The sequence below is a fragment of the Malania oleifera genome, chromosome 1 (genome assembly GCF_029873635.1).
Source record: "Malania oleifera isolate guangnan ecotype guangnan chromosome 1, ASM2987363v1, whole genome shotgun sequence".
NCBI lineage: Eukaryota > Viridiplantae > Streptophyta > Magnoliopsida > Santalales > Ximeniaceae > Malania > Malania oleifera.
Window position 1 is genome coordinate 152,490,920 of NC_080417.1, and position 14,269 is coordinate 152,505,188.

The 14,269-nt window shown below is 34.3% G+C and overlaps 1 protein-coding gene across 6 annotated transcripts; it reads right to left on the minus strand.

Moving 5' to 3' along the window:
• Nucleotides 1-6,511: 6,511 nt before the first annotated feature.
• On the minus strand, nt 6,512-11,676 carry LOC131156542 (zinc finger CCCH domain-containing protein 18-like). Of its 6 annotated transcripts, none has more exons than XM_058110318.1 (8): nt 11,241-11,676; nt 8,922-9,887; nt 8,648-8,821; nt 8,367-8,546; nt 8,190-8,263; nt 7,690-7,860; nt 7,430-7,547; nt 6,512-7,071 (listed from the first exon to the last, which is right to left on the minus strand). In XM_058110318.1, the coding sequence occupies exons 2-8, from the start codon at nt 9,863-9,865 to the stop codon at nt 6,999-7,001; spliced, it is 1,734 nt and encodes a 577-aa protein (XP_057966301.1). In that variant the 5' UTR covers nt 9,866-9,887; nt 11,241-11,676; the 3' UTR covers nt 6,512-6,998. The 6 variants fall into 6 exon arrangements, with proteins under 6 accessions (XP_057966301.1, XP_057966343.1, XP_057966317.1 ...); XM_058110360.1 differs by having other exon boundaries at nt 8,648-8,815; nt 11,237-11,668; XM_058110334.1 differs by having other exon boundaries at nt 11,237-11,660.
• Between the last annotated feature and the right edge of the window lie 2,593 nt (nt 11,677-14,269).

Below are 14,269 nucleotides of genomic sequence, written 5' to 3' on the forward strand. Positions count from 1 at the left end.
AGGTGGGATTTTCAAAACCTTAGTGGAGGCCCGCATTTTTTGTCAACCCTCATGAGAGGTTTGTGGGATTTTTGAAACCTCAAGGGGTCCATGTCTGTTTTGTCAAACCTCGAGGGAGATTTGTGTCTTGCTCTAGAACCTTTTATCTGTTTTACCTTGTAGAATGTGCAAGCAATCTAATGACATGGTTTTGTGCCATAATTTGTGTAGAAATTACTCTAGTTTTGTATACACAGTTGTTAGGATTACTACTTTATCCAAAAACTTAAGCGATTAGATTGTGGGCCACCACACGTGTACCTCAACACCATGTGGTCATCAAGAGAAACAATTAATAAATAACACCCATTAGAGGGAATACTATAATTTTTAAACACCACGCAATAAACGTGGGCAACAAGATTAGAACTCAGGACCTCTTGGTAACCAGCTTGTATACTATGTCGAAGTAGCACTTTACCTAAAAGATTACAACATATATCATTTTAACAACAGTTACCATTATATTCTCAGTTTGAGGCATGCAAAAATGGCCTGTTTACTAATTGCTGGTGATTGAAAATCTTGAATGGTACTAATGCTAAATTTAGGCTATTAAGTTCAGTTGTTAATTTTGTATATGAGTCCAATTTTTTATTATTTATTTATGTTATAAACTGAACAGCATGTAGAAACATGATGGGTATAGCATGAAGGATGTGTGCTCATGGCAAAGGCAGGGTTATGACTTGACACTTCTCTTGCATAAAATCGATTTCAGAACAACATTCCTTTTTCTTCCACTGGATTGCCTCCTTGTGAGATGTGCCCTGTTGATGGTTCAATTTTTTTCCTCCATGAATTGTTGTTTGATTATAATAGTTTATGCAACCCTGTATAATAAGAGCTGAAAGGAAATGGTTTTGATGAGCATATCTTCAGATTTATTTTTTTTTCGAAACTTATGTTTTCTGTTTACAATTTATGTTTTCTAAAGAATTGTTGAACTCATCTCTTTGCAGGTTTGAAATACTAACTGCAAGTCTGCAACTATTAAGACAGCATGAAGTAGCAACTAACATGATCAAGATGCACTTACTAACTTGCATATTTTTGTCTCTTCCCTTATACTAAGGATTTTTCATATTCTATGTTGTTTTATCAAGATCTGCTTTTGCTGCTTTTGTTTTTAATGGATTGAATTGCATCTTGTAAATGTATATGTTGACTTTACTTCCTGATGTACAGTGAATTTAAAATATAGATTGGTTCATTTGCTTCCAAAACAAAACTGGTTCATTCATGTTTTGCCAGTGCGCTTAACACTTTTTGAACATGCAATTATGGGTGTTTGCCTCTACTCTCATTCAATGAATGATTTTCAGCTTGAATGATGTTGGAGAATCGGTTTGGCTGTTCAGCGAATTAAACTGGGTTAACCTACACAGGATTATATAAATTCTTGCCACAGAAATATGTGCTTTAATTTTTATCCTTTTTCTTTGCCACAGAAATGTAGCTGCATTGTTAGGTTATGTGCTTATTTTGTGTTTTTTTTTTTTCACTGACTTGATTTATATCTATTTCATAATTATTTTGTCTCCTTTATTATTTTTTAAATCTATAAAAAAACTAGAAATGACAAAAAAATATTTGGAATATAGCATAGATATTATGATGTCTTTTTCCTTGGTTAATGTGAATAGAATGGCAGAATATTTTTTAGATATCTTCCTGAAGTATGACAATTTGACTTAAAGTTACTCTATTTACATTTGACAGTAAAAATGTGCTAAAATTTTCTGAGGCCTGGGGATTATTGATTTGAAGATTATGAACATAGCTCTTCTGGGGAGGTGGGTGTGGATACAGAATTCTTACTGAGAATAACTTGAAAAGGATTTTTTATGTGAACTGAAGACGTTTTACGTGCAAAGAGTAGAAAGCTACTAATCCTCCGTTACTGCATCGTAATTGGTTGAAAGATCATTGATGCCTGATCTATGTGATGTTGGAAATGAACTGGGTGGTTGCTCAAAATGTCAGCAAAGAGCTGAAATCTTGGCCAAATGTATTTGTGACACCATTTCCCTTGCTGATTTTTGGTCCCCTCCAGGATATTTTAAAGCACCTTGTGGTTGGACTGTGCAGATGGGATCCACTACACAGTCTACACCTAGTGCAAGTACAGCTTCTTGCTGTTTGTGTCATGGTTATGTTTTCTTTTTGTTGGCGGGTCCCTGATTCAACAATCACAAGGAAGTTGAGATTAAATATGGTGGATGATTGGGGTAGGATGCTGAATTTAGAAATTTGTGTGTGAATTTCTTTGCTTCTCCCATGTTGTGACAGCTGGTGGATTGGTTTCCCTATGGGATCAGGTCAAGACTGGTCTTTTTCAAGCATTGGGTCTTGGCCTAGTCCTAGAATAGATGTTTCTTGACGTTGATTTTTGATTAGGTTTTTGTTGACAGAATTGAATTATCATGTGTTGCCTGCTCTGCTTTTGTTTATATTTTTAAGGGGGAAAAAAAAAAAACAAGTGTGTGTGTACGCAAGTACCTTTGCTTTTGGATTAGATTACTTGCATGTTTTGCTGGTGAGAAAAATAAAATTTGGAATTGTGCTACGGTTGGGTCAGAATTTCAGTTGGCTGGGAAACTTCAATTTCTTTGAGCTAGTTTGGATAAACATCACATGGTTTTCCTTTATTAAATGTACAAGTTTCCCCTTTATTACATGAAATAATCATCAATATAGGAATTAAGAGTTAAAAGAATAAGAATCGCCTTTCAATTATTTTTCATTGATTACAATCAATACAAATCAAGTAAATGTAAATTTCTTGCTTGAATGAACTTGTAAGTGATGATATTTTGTCAGGTTGTCTATTTTACGGAGGAAGATTTTATAAACTACACATATGGGTGAGATTTGAGGGGGTTAAAATTCCAATAAGATTTCCAAATATGTAGATAAGTTCCCTTTCGACATACTATTTTTTCGATGATATTGCAGACAACCAAAAGTAAAGGTTGCGGCGAAGAGGATAGCAGGTGGCAAATTATGCTTTTATTCTCGAAGTTACATACAATAATTTTGATTTTGCTCTTTAAATTTGAACGTCGGTAGATATAATATTGAGAACTCCAATTCCTTATTATTTCTTTTTCTTCTGCAAGGCCTAGCCCTCTGTTTGGATTCAAAATTAAGGTAAAAAAGAAATGGAATGGAGATAATGTGGTTAGTGTTGTATGATGTTTCCTTTATATCTGAGAGGGCCCTTTTAGGATCTTAAGCTAAAGATTTCTCTAAAAAGTTTTATAACATCTTACATTAGGAGTTAAAACTTTTTTATTATCATATTATAACTGCCAATTTGGGTGAGAGGTCTCTCTCAGGCTCAGCTGCTGCTTGCTTTGGACAACACCCTATTCTGCCGTAAATTGCGGGTTCGGTGGCTATTATGATTGGTGGTGGCCCCCTCAATTAGCTGGTGCATGCTGTCAATGTTGCAGCAGGTTTTATCTCTTACCATTTTATTAATTTAGCCCATTGGGAAAGTGATTTCTCTCTCTCTCTCTCTCTCTCTTCTTTTTTGGGGTTACAATCAATAACTTTAAAGGGATAACATGCAAGAAAGAACAAAGTTGAAATATACCATTTTAGGAGTCTTGGCATATATATTACAAAAGCACTTTGGGAATGTTTAAGTTTGTAGTTTTAAGAGTTTTTGAAGGTTGCAGTTAGGGTTTTATGACAACACTTAGTGTTTTTTAGGTGTTAGTAAATGTTAAATAAAAATTATTTAAATAGTTGATAATGATTTTTAACTTTTTGCAATTGGTAAGTTATCAAAACATCTCAAAAATTCGAAAAAAAAAAACAATCAAGTATTTATAAAAGTTAATTGTAATTTCATCGCTAGTGAAAACGCAATCTCATTAAGTATAAACCATAATGATAGTAACTAAAGAGAAAATTTGCTTTCAGAAGATATTAACACAAAAATTCATCTAATCACAATTATTATTGGCAATCGCTAGTGAATGTGCAATCTTAACAGTAACAATAAGTGTCAATCATAAGGGTAGTAACTAAAGAGAAAATTTACATTCGGAACACATTAACACAAAGTTTCATCTAATTACAACCACTATTGATAATTACTAGTGAAAGCGTAACTTCAACAATAACAGCAAGTTTCAACCATAACAATAGTAACTTAAAAGAGAAAAACTATATTCAGAAGACAACAACATAAGGTTTCATCCAATCGCGATTACTAATGACAATTACTAGTGAAACTGTAATCTCAACAATAACAGTAAGTGTCAACCATAATTATAACAATTAAAGAGAAAATTTACATTTAGAACATATTCACACTAGGTTATTTTTCCCTTGGTCATGATAGATGGCTAGACCAAGGAAAGATAAAAGAGGGGATAAAATAAAAATAAAAAACATCACATGCATTGGTGTGCTTTTTCCATTGTCCATGCGAAAAGTCTATTGTCACATTAAGTTAGATTGCAACCTAAATTTATGTTAAAAGTGTTTAGTTATTTGAGTGTATTTTGAATATTTTGGCCATCTTTTATCTTCATGTCACTTGTTAAGCATGACAGGATTGCTTGATGGGGCTTTGTCATGGAGGGACCCTTTGGCATCTCATGAAAGATTTTTATACTTCATGCAATGAGCTGTGGCATTTCTTACTGCCTCATGACATTATTGCCCCATCACATATATGTCCTTGGGGGACCATGAACTTGACCTAATCTCTATGGTCCCAGACTGGACCTGCCAATGCCCTATTAACTAGTGTAATTTTAGCTTTTGGTAATGCCTGCCAGTGTGAAAAAAGTCATTCTCTGGTTGTGTTCCATTTCAGTGCCGTGTCCAGCTAGTAAGCAAGCCTTTCATTGAAAGGCTTGTGCTATCATTATTGAGAGGTCTCTTAAAAATTGAAGTTCATATTTAAGCTAATTATTGGGATGCCTCTTAAAATTTGAAGCTCATATTTAAGATTGGGAAGAGAGCTGGATTGAAGAAATTGAATGAAAATATTGGTCATGGAACTTTTTGTTCCCCTCAATATCAATTCTTCTAATTAACGATTTGATTTTTAGGCTTACTCAAAGTTAAGAATCTTTAATGCCCAAGTTTGGTTTATCTTATGTTGTGGCCATTAGAAATTTCTCCAAAACTATCAGCCCACAAATCATGGAAATGTATAATTCTTTATGTTTCCCTCGAAAGTTATTTAGATATCCATTGTAATGCACCCTTTTCTGGAAATAGAATTTCATGACATAATTTATAGAATCGCCAAAGAGAAACTTGAGTTAAAATAAAATAAACTTAATGAGGAAATTGGGTAAAAACATACACCACCTTTCCCTTTCACAAACCAAACAATGAAAGGAAGAGGTAGGTAAAACAGCATGCCTCTTCCTCTCCCTCTCCCATCCCACCTACCAAAGACACCATGTAAAAGGAGAAAATGGTGAAAAGTTGGCGGGAAATTTTAGCAAATGTTAGATTGTGGGTCCATTTCAAATTAGAAGTGATTGCTTCTTTCCCATCACACCACAAAAAAATTTACAGTGAATATGTGCCACAATGTTTTTTTTTTTGTGGGGGTGGGGGGGGGGGAGGGGGAAGCGAAATTATTGACTCTCTGCCTATGCAAATGCAAGACAAATACAAATTTCCCCAACTCTTCAGACCAATCTCAGAGAGAGAGTAATTCTGTCAATATCATTTATAAGTAACTGATGAATGTTTCAATATCACTGTTCCGAATCATGTGAGCATTTCCATGTGGTGGGGATAGAATATTGTGTTCCATGAGTTAAAAATGCTGCAATCTTTGTTGTCATATCAGACAAAAGGATCAACAAAAGTTCAAAGGGTAAAGGTAAAACAATGACAGCAAGTTCTATGTTTTTCTTTTTTCCACTTTGTGGGTAGAGCTGTGGTTATAGGCATATAACTAATTGGGCTGTTTTACATGTGGGCTCAAGCGTAGTCAAGTGAACTATAAAAACCCAACATGGCAAATGTCACAAGGAAGATCAAGGGCCATCTCCTGGAAAACTACTAGGAGCAGCCAAGCCAATATAATGAGATTTGTCTTACCAACACCATTATGGGCATATTCAATCCAAGTTGCAGAATCATTGTTGACATAATAATGCTCGGAAGTATATTCAAGGTAATTCAGCACACTGGGATACTCAAAATTCACCCCAATTCAAAAATTTTAAGTTTGAACCAACTCGATTTTAGGTTCTTAAAACTCAAATTTGACTCAATTAAACTCCATTTTATCATTATAAATAATATTAAATGTATATATGTACAAAATATATAATATATCAACTCAAGATACAAAAGCAAAACAACACTTGATTAACCTTGACAATAAAAACCTATATATATACTATATTAATATATGCATAAAACTTGATTAGTCACTTAAGCATAAAAGTAGGCCAGAGGGAAAGAGAGAGAGAATGTAAACTTTGTATAATAAGCTACTTGCCTTTTTCATTAATTATTTATCACCTATAGTTCGGTGTTGCAGAGATATAAACATATTTTCACCTCTCTGGAACTCCTGCATACTACTTTCTTCCTGCTCTGAACACTATTTGTCCATCTCTTCTAAATTTCCAAACATCTAGCCTTCGCCCTATAGTAAGATTAAAAGCTGTAAAAACCTTCTAACATGTACTTCCGTATCATTTACCTACCTCAACCCAAGTGGAGGGTGATGTGCCTTTCTGATTTTTCTGATGATTCTTCCTCTTTGCTAATATGTACTTCCAGGTGATTTTGATCGTTGTTTGAGTTGAGAAGAGAAAAGAAGTGTTTTTTCGGGGTGTTATTTTTTTTAGAAAAAAAAAGGGAGAAGAAGAAAAAAGGCTGTTTTGTATCAAAGGAAGATGCCTGCCTTCAAAACCAGTACTCTAATAATCCTCTATAGTTCCTGTGTGTGTCTGCCGAATCTATATGACTGTAGAAATGCTGCTTGCTATTTGAGATGCAAATGGGCTTTCTGGGAGATCAAGTCCTTGACCACTGAATAAATGAAAACAACAAAGAACCCTCTTGTTAGTTAGACATTTAAAATAAAATAGAAGATAATCTGAAAGTTCGTTTGGCTTGATTGATTATATTTGGAGGTAACAGCGATACAGCTATAGCATAATGATGATGAATTAAAAATGCAGAATTAAAATGAAAAACTGAAGTATGAAGCACTGCTGAGTTTCTTTTTTCTGTAAATTTCATTTCAAATATAAAAAAAGAAATAAAATTGGAGGATTGCTGAGTTCCATCAGTAAAATACAAAAAATCTATGACACCCATGAATAGAAAATTACACAGGATAAATTAAATGTATAAATGCAAAGAGAAACCAGAAGGGTTTACATACCTCTCCTGGTCAGATTTATTGTCAGGTGGATTCTTGGTTTTCTCATTGCTTGGGGTGCCATCGCTCAGAACATCCAGCAAGTAATTGTACCGTTGAGCAGATGGGAACCTTGAATGATCTGTACATGGGAAATGATTTGAATAAGAACAGTATGGGGTCATGAATCTGAAGAGGGAGGTGGCCACAGAAGTAAAAAACCATGGGGAAACAAACATAGCTGGAAGAATTCTCAATTTTCTCATCGAATAAGAATAATAGACCTTCTGAGATTTTCAGTTCATTCATGGAATTGGCAAAATTTGGCTGATTGGCGGCTGGTTTTTGCGCTAACTGCAGTGCAGACAGACGGCGCCTCTCCAGTTCAAGAGCTTGTTCATGCTCTTCCATAAGCTGCCTCTTCATTAATCTTGAGGTCTCATATCCTCTTGGCACTAGAAGAAGCATATGCCAGATGATTACATAAAAGCACTCCAAATATCAAATTGCACGTAAGGAAAGAATCAGTGCAAAGCAATGGTAAATTACAATGAAATTTCCCTCTTCCCTCTTTAAAAAAAAAATAGTTCTCATAGTTTGTACAGTTAGATAAACGAACTGGCAGATAGGATTAAGTTTAGGTGATTGGTTCGTGTTTCACACTATGAATCTTGATGGCAATGATCAAAATGATGGGTCAGTATCCGCATGTACCACTCGAAGCATTATCAATCTTAATATGTGTTTCCAAATTTCCAAAGAATTTATAATAGATCCTACGTACTTGAGTGAAGTTCAGAATCCATTTCTAGGAAGTCTGAGAAGTAAGCCGGAGACTCGATCTTCTCTAGGTACTTTCTGCATGAAGAAACGACTCCAAATTAGAAGCTAAACTTGGTTAGCATTTTTCGCTTCATTTTTATTTTATTTCTAGCAAAAAAATTGAAACCCAATAATTTACCTGTCAACAAGCTTTGATTTTTCTCTGTAAGGTTTCACAAGAACACGAGCCCCACAAACAAAATGTGGATTTCCTTTCGACAAAATCATCTTAACTGTATCTGAACAGGCGAAGGTTACAAACCCAAACATCCGCTTCTGCTGGCAGGGAATTCTCACATCTTCAACCAGCCCAAAGGTACTGCAAACAAAAACAACACAATGAAAAATCTTGAATACTGGCAATGAAGATACAAAGACTTCTGCAAATTCCTTCTCAAATCAGTTCTGAGATCTACTTACTTAAAATAGCTTCTGACATCTTCCTCAGTAAAGGTGCTCTCGGCAGGAAAAGTTAGATAAATCTGTCTGGATCCACTAACAATTGGACCAGGGTCGCTTCTCTCACTCCTGTATTCCATGTACCTTGGGGCATCCTCTGCCAATATTACAGAATGCTGTCCATGAGGCCTGCAACTTAAGATCATAAAATTCACCTTTTAATTACTTGTTTAAAAAAAAAAAAAAACGAGAGACTCGTGGGAAGGAAACCCCATTAACAAAGATAATGGTTCACCTGTCAATTAGCCGAATGCTGTTCTTCAATCGAGCAAGAAGCTTTGTCAAGTTATAACCAGCTTTACCGTGTCTCTGGCTCTCAGTGAGATAACCATCTGCCTGAAGAACTTTTCCATACTTCTCATAATATAACAACGGCAAAGAAGCAATTGAAACAGGAGCACCTCTTCTAGGTTTCAAAAGCTCCACAATCTCCAATTCCAACTTCTCAAGTGAGCCAGGGGAGAAAATATTATCTTCATTAAAAAGTTCATTCGAACTAGGACTAAACATCTGAGTGTAGCTATCCGGAAGTGATTGTCCATGGAAGAACCTACAGTTATTTCCATGCTTACAAAACCCCTTGTTGAAGTATAGACAAGCCTTGACTGGGACCTCTGGCAGGCTCGGTGTTCTTCGACTGGCTCTTGAACCACTCGATGCAGAATCTGAAAAATAATACTCATTAGGAAATCCCGGGCTAACTGGTTCTATCTGATCCTCAAAGCCAAAGAACTGATTCGGGCTTGCAAGCCTGTAATCTTCAGAGATGGAATCCGGGTAACAATTGAATGGCATGAAATCTGAATTATGGATTGACGGCTGTTCCATAGCAAGCTGAGGATCCCAGTAAGGAACAGAAACACGCAAGTTGGTTGATGACGGGAACGGCCGGGAAGAAGCCGGTGAATAAGGCGTGAAATGAAGGGGAATATCCGAAATGGGTGCAGGATTCATGGAAGGTACAGGAGCTGAACCTGCTGGTTTAGGGACTAGTCCTAGATCAATTTTGGCTTTCTGAACTAAGGCATGGATTAATTTGTCTGGCCCAAATGCCAACCGAATCATTTCCTGGTCACCATGGTCATGCAAAAGAAGATACCCAATAATCTTTGTAACATTCTCTGGATCTAATGTTTGGATTCTATTGAACACTACTCTGGTAGACTCAGAAAAATCCATTTCACATCTAGAGTATCACTTACTGCATCAAATGAACAAAAGAAGAAAAAGAAAGAACAATTATATGACTGAAAAAATCAAACTAGAAATTTAGAAAAGAAGCTGGACTCGCAGAGAATGAATTACAGTATACATGCAAACCAACAACAACACAACCAAAAAGATAAAGAACAAATGAACAATCCATCTCACATCTAGAGTATCAGTTACTGCAGGGAAAAAAAAAAAAACTACATGATTGGATAAATAAAGAACTTATATATTTCAAAAAGAAGCTGACCTTCAAGAGAATAAATTACAGTATATATGCTGACCAACAACATAAACAAAAACACCAGAAAGCATAACTGGGAAAAGGGATATACATGCATTTTAAAAAATAAAAATAAAAACAGTAACCCTAGAGATGTATGGAAGGAGTATAGATCTAAGGTCTCAACCTTGCAAAGAAAAAAGCTGCAGATCTTGTAAACCAACACAGTAAAGTTATAAGCAGATTCACAGATTAGGGTTTTGCCTCTTCTGAGAAGATTCAAAAGAAACAGATTGCTTCTGGAAATCTAAAAGATAAGGCAGACCCAGGAAAGGGAACAAAATCTCTAAACTCTCTCTCCATGCTAAGTATCTTTTCAATCTTTTTCTCTCACCACCCATAAAAGGAAATCTATTAACATAATGAACCAAAAATACAATACAAACACAGAAAAGCTGTAACGCCCAGAAGAGCCCCAGAGACAAACATAGGCTTTTAAGAAAATCTGGAATCGAAAACAAAAAGCACACTATTCTAAAAAAAACAAAAAACAAAAACACACATACACACATAAAAGAAAAAACAGGGTTCTTTTCCTACAGATTATGCAGAATAAAGTCCCGAGCAGTGCATTTTACCTCGAAAAGATGCCAGGAAATGTTTTAAAAATAAGAAAAAAATTTATAAAGTAATGATTTTGAATGGACAAATCTACAAAACAGTGAATACCCATCACAGAAAGTACAATAAAGAAGTCATGCTACCCAAGTTGGGAGTATTTGAGTGAGCAAATCTTCAGTGTTCATACTCTTGTCGAACTCAGTGACCAGGAAACTACTAAACTTCGTTTGAAACAGAAAAAAAACCAAAATAGGGAAATTTTAGAATCGTTGTTTAGAGAGTTTGGAGAGGATGAAACCTACAAGAACACATTTTCAGCCACCGAAGGAGAGACCCAGAACCCAAAACACACATCTTTACAGATGAATCTCAAGACTGACTCTGAAATTTGCATTTTAAGACTCATTCATGCCAAAAACGAAAGCAATACTATATTTTTAATTTTTTTTTCTGGGAAACTGACTAAGAGAGCAAAGCACAACTCAGATCCAACATACCCACCAAATCTAGCAGGCTCACATGGGGCAAGAAGGGTCAGAGGAACCAATAGAAAGCTCGAACTCCATGATTGATACCACCCCTCTCCCTCTCTCTCTCTCTCTCTCTCTCTCCCTCTCCCTCTCCCTGCGTCTCACCCACTCTCTCCCCCTTATTCAATTTCTAAAAACGACATCATCTTAATCTCAAAAGGCAAAAGACAGGGATGAAGCTTTTAAAGTCAAGTTTAAAATAGCGTACTGTCTTGGAGTTCAAAATCAGTATTATTAATTATTTAATATGGAAAGCAAATTACCAGTTGCCAGATTTGTTTTCCACCCAATTAAAAGAAGAAAAAAAAACATTCTAAATTATAATACATTAATAGCTTTTTTTGGTTTGCACAGCTTGCCATTCATAATAGTTACAGAAAATTAAGGCAAATAAATCTTAAATGGTCCTAGATTTTTGAATTTGTTGATAACAGCTCTTCTCCTGCCAAAATTACCCAACAACCCCTTTTACATATACAAACAAACAAACAAAAAAACAATCATAACAAAAAATAATATTAGTTAATTAGGGAAAATGGAATGTGCTACAATAGGGGATTGAGATATTTTGTGGGGCGCAGACGTGGGCTGTTGTCCACTTTGTCCTCATTCACTAGGAAGTGGTATTCCTCTTCCCCTGGTAATTGGTTTGGCTGTTGAGATTCACTGCAGTGTCCACATCTCTCTCTCTCTCTCTCTCTCTCTCTCTCTCTCTCTCTCTCTATCAAAGATCCAAACCAATTCAAAGAAAATTTATTTGGGCAATGAAGTTCTTGAATTTATTAATACTTTTTAACTTATGATTATCTAATTGAATCAAATTATTTGGTGTGCGGATTTGATTAGTTGTTTTTAATTTATAGTGTGGTTATGATGTGTTTTGACAATTAACCTAGTCTTGTGATTTCTCAAAACATGAGTTTAATATATTTGTAGAGCATTGTTGTTCATATCATTAAAGAAATTTAAATAATTCCAAGGGTTTGGTAGTGAAATGGTAGACATTGGAAGAATGGTATGCTTATTTAAATATATTAGGTATGAAAAGAAAAATTCACTTTAATTTTATATTTTATTTCTTTTCATAAACAAAACTTGAAGAAAATGGTTGAAAACATTTTGCATTCATCATTGCATTCTCTATTTATATATTTTTATTATGCATATGGGATGTGCAATGCATGAGCCTAACATGTTTTATGTATGCACCGTTCAATTTGAACGTACAATATCAACATACACACACACACACACAATTAGTTGTCCTTAATAAAGCTCTAAGTCTCGAAAAATGAGATTCAATGATATGCAATGTGTCAGACAACGATATTTCAATGATTAAACTTTGATAACTTTTACATTAAATTAGATTTTAAATTTGAATCTTGACAAGGTGTGAATTATAAATGAACTATTTCTCATTGAATAATCCAATAAGGTCAAGTGCAGCAGAGCGAGAAAAATGAAAAAACAATGTAAGCCTCACACATATTTACCATATGTGTGATCATTTAACAATGAATCAACTATCCATTAATACATATCTCAATGATCATATTGTGAATTTTCATACTAAAAATTATAGGCTCTAATCTTAAGATCAAAATATTAAAGATAAGCTGCCTCGTTGTATAGTTTTGACCCGATAACTATTTGGTAAAATAATATACACATGTATAATGCAAATCAAGTTGACACAATTAACATTATTATCTCTTTTTATGAAAATATTACAGATCCCCAAAATATGATCTTCGCTTGCTAGAGTGATAAGGTAGGCAAAGATCTAATGAGTAACGTGGGCTCCGCATAGAGCCTACACCTATATGAATGAATATTAAATTACTAAAACTCATCATTTAAATCCATAATAATATTTTCCCGAACGGCTACAAATTTGTGAAATCTTCCTTTTGTGCTCATTAAAATATACAAATAAATAAACCAAGTCATTATATGTTTTTTCGTTTTTTTCGTTTTTTGGGGAGGGGGTGTTTAGGGGACCATGTCATTATATTAAGTATGAATTAAATATGGACGACAAAGACACACAACACAAAATCAAACCGTACAGTCCATATATTATACTAATACATGTTTAATTAAGTAGACAGTTACTAAGCACTGTGCTCTCCTTTTTTTACCTCCAATATGTAGTTTTACGCCCTTTTAATTCTTGCCATTTTTAGAGAATAAAAATGTCATTATGATAAAACTAGTAGTGTAGTCTATAGGATCGGAAAAAAGATTAATCAAATATTGTTTCTTTCATTTTCTTATTTTCTTGCATTGAGGGACAACACTCTAAAATAAAAAATAAATAAGGGTAGATTTGTAATTGTAATATTATATAAGACACAATTAGATAATCTAACATAACTATTTCTCTATATATTTTTAATTTTTTAAAAAATTTTAATAAAAAAATGACAAATTATCAAATTAGATTTTCTAACCATGTCACTTTTAAACAATCAATCAATCCAAATTTTGAATTTAAAATTATAACTTCTTTAGGCAAGTTGACATAATAAATTTTTTTTTTAATTTAAATTTTTCTCAAAATCACCCCAAATTTAAAAATATAATTGATTATTTAAAAAAATAAAATGAGCAGACAATCTAATTTCCTATTTTTACGGTTACTCTTGTGAAAAAATAAATAAATCTCTAAATACTTCAAAATATTAAATAAAAAGTCCAAAATCAAATCTTATGTCCCCTATTATAGCCCAAAATTTTCCCACAAAATATAAAAAGATTCTAATCATTCGGGGTGACCGGTTCAACCGGCAGAAAACCGGGGCGAGTGAGGTTAACTGTCAAACGGAATCAAGTGAAGAAGAGAGAGAGAGAGAGAGATGTTAAAAAAATGAATAATGTAATTTACGAAATCCGATATAGATATGATGGTGGGGAATCGGATCTGCGTTAGAAGCGGAACGTCCGTTGTGATTACCATGCCCTTGCTGATAGTTTGACTTTGACCATTCCCCATTC

Coding starts and splice junctions, on each gene's coding strand:
- LOC131156542 (XM_058110318.1), bottom strand. CDS start 9,865: ATGGATTTTTCTGAGTCTACCAGAGTAGTGTTCAATAGAATCCAAACA. Junction 8,264..8,366: donor AAATCAAAGCTTGTTGACAG/GTAAATTATTGG, acceptor TTCTTCATGCAG/AAAGTACCTAGAGAAGATCG. Junction 7,072..7,429: donor AATAAATCTGACCAGGAGAG/GTATGTAAACCC, acceptor TCATTTATTCAG/TGGTCAAGGACTTGATCTCC.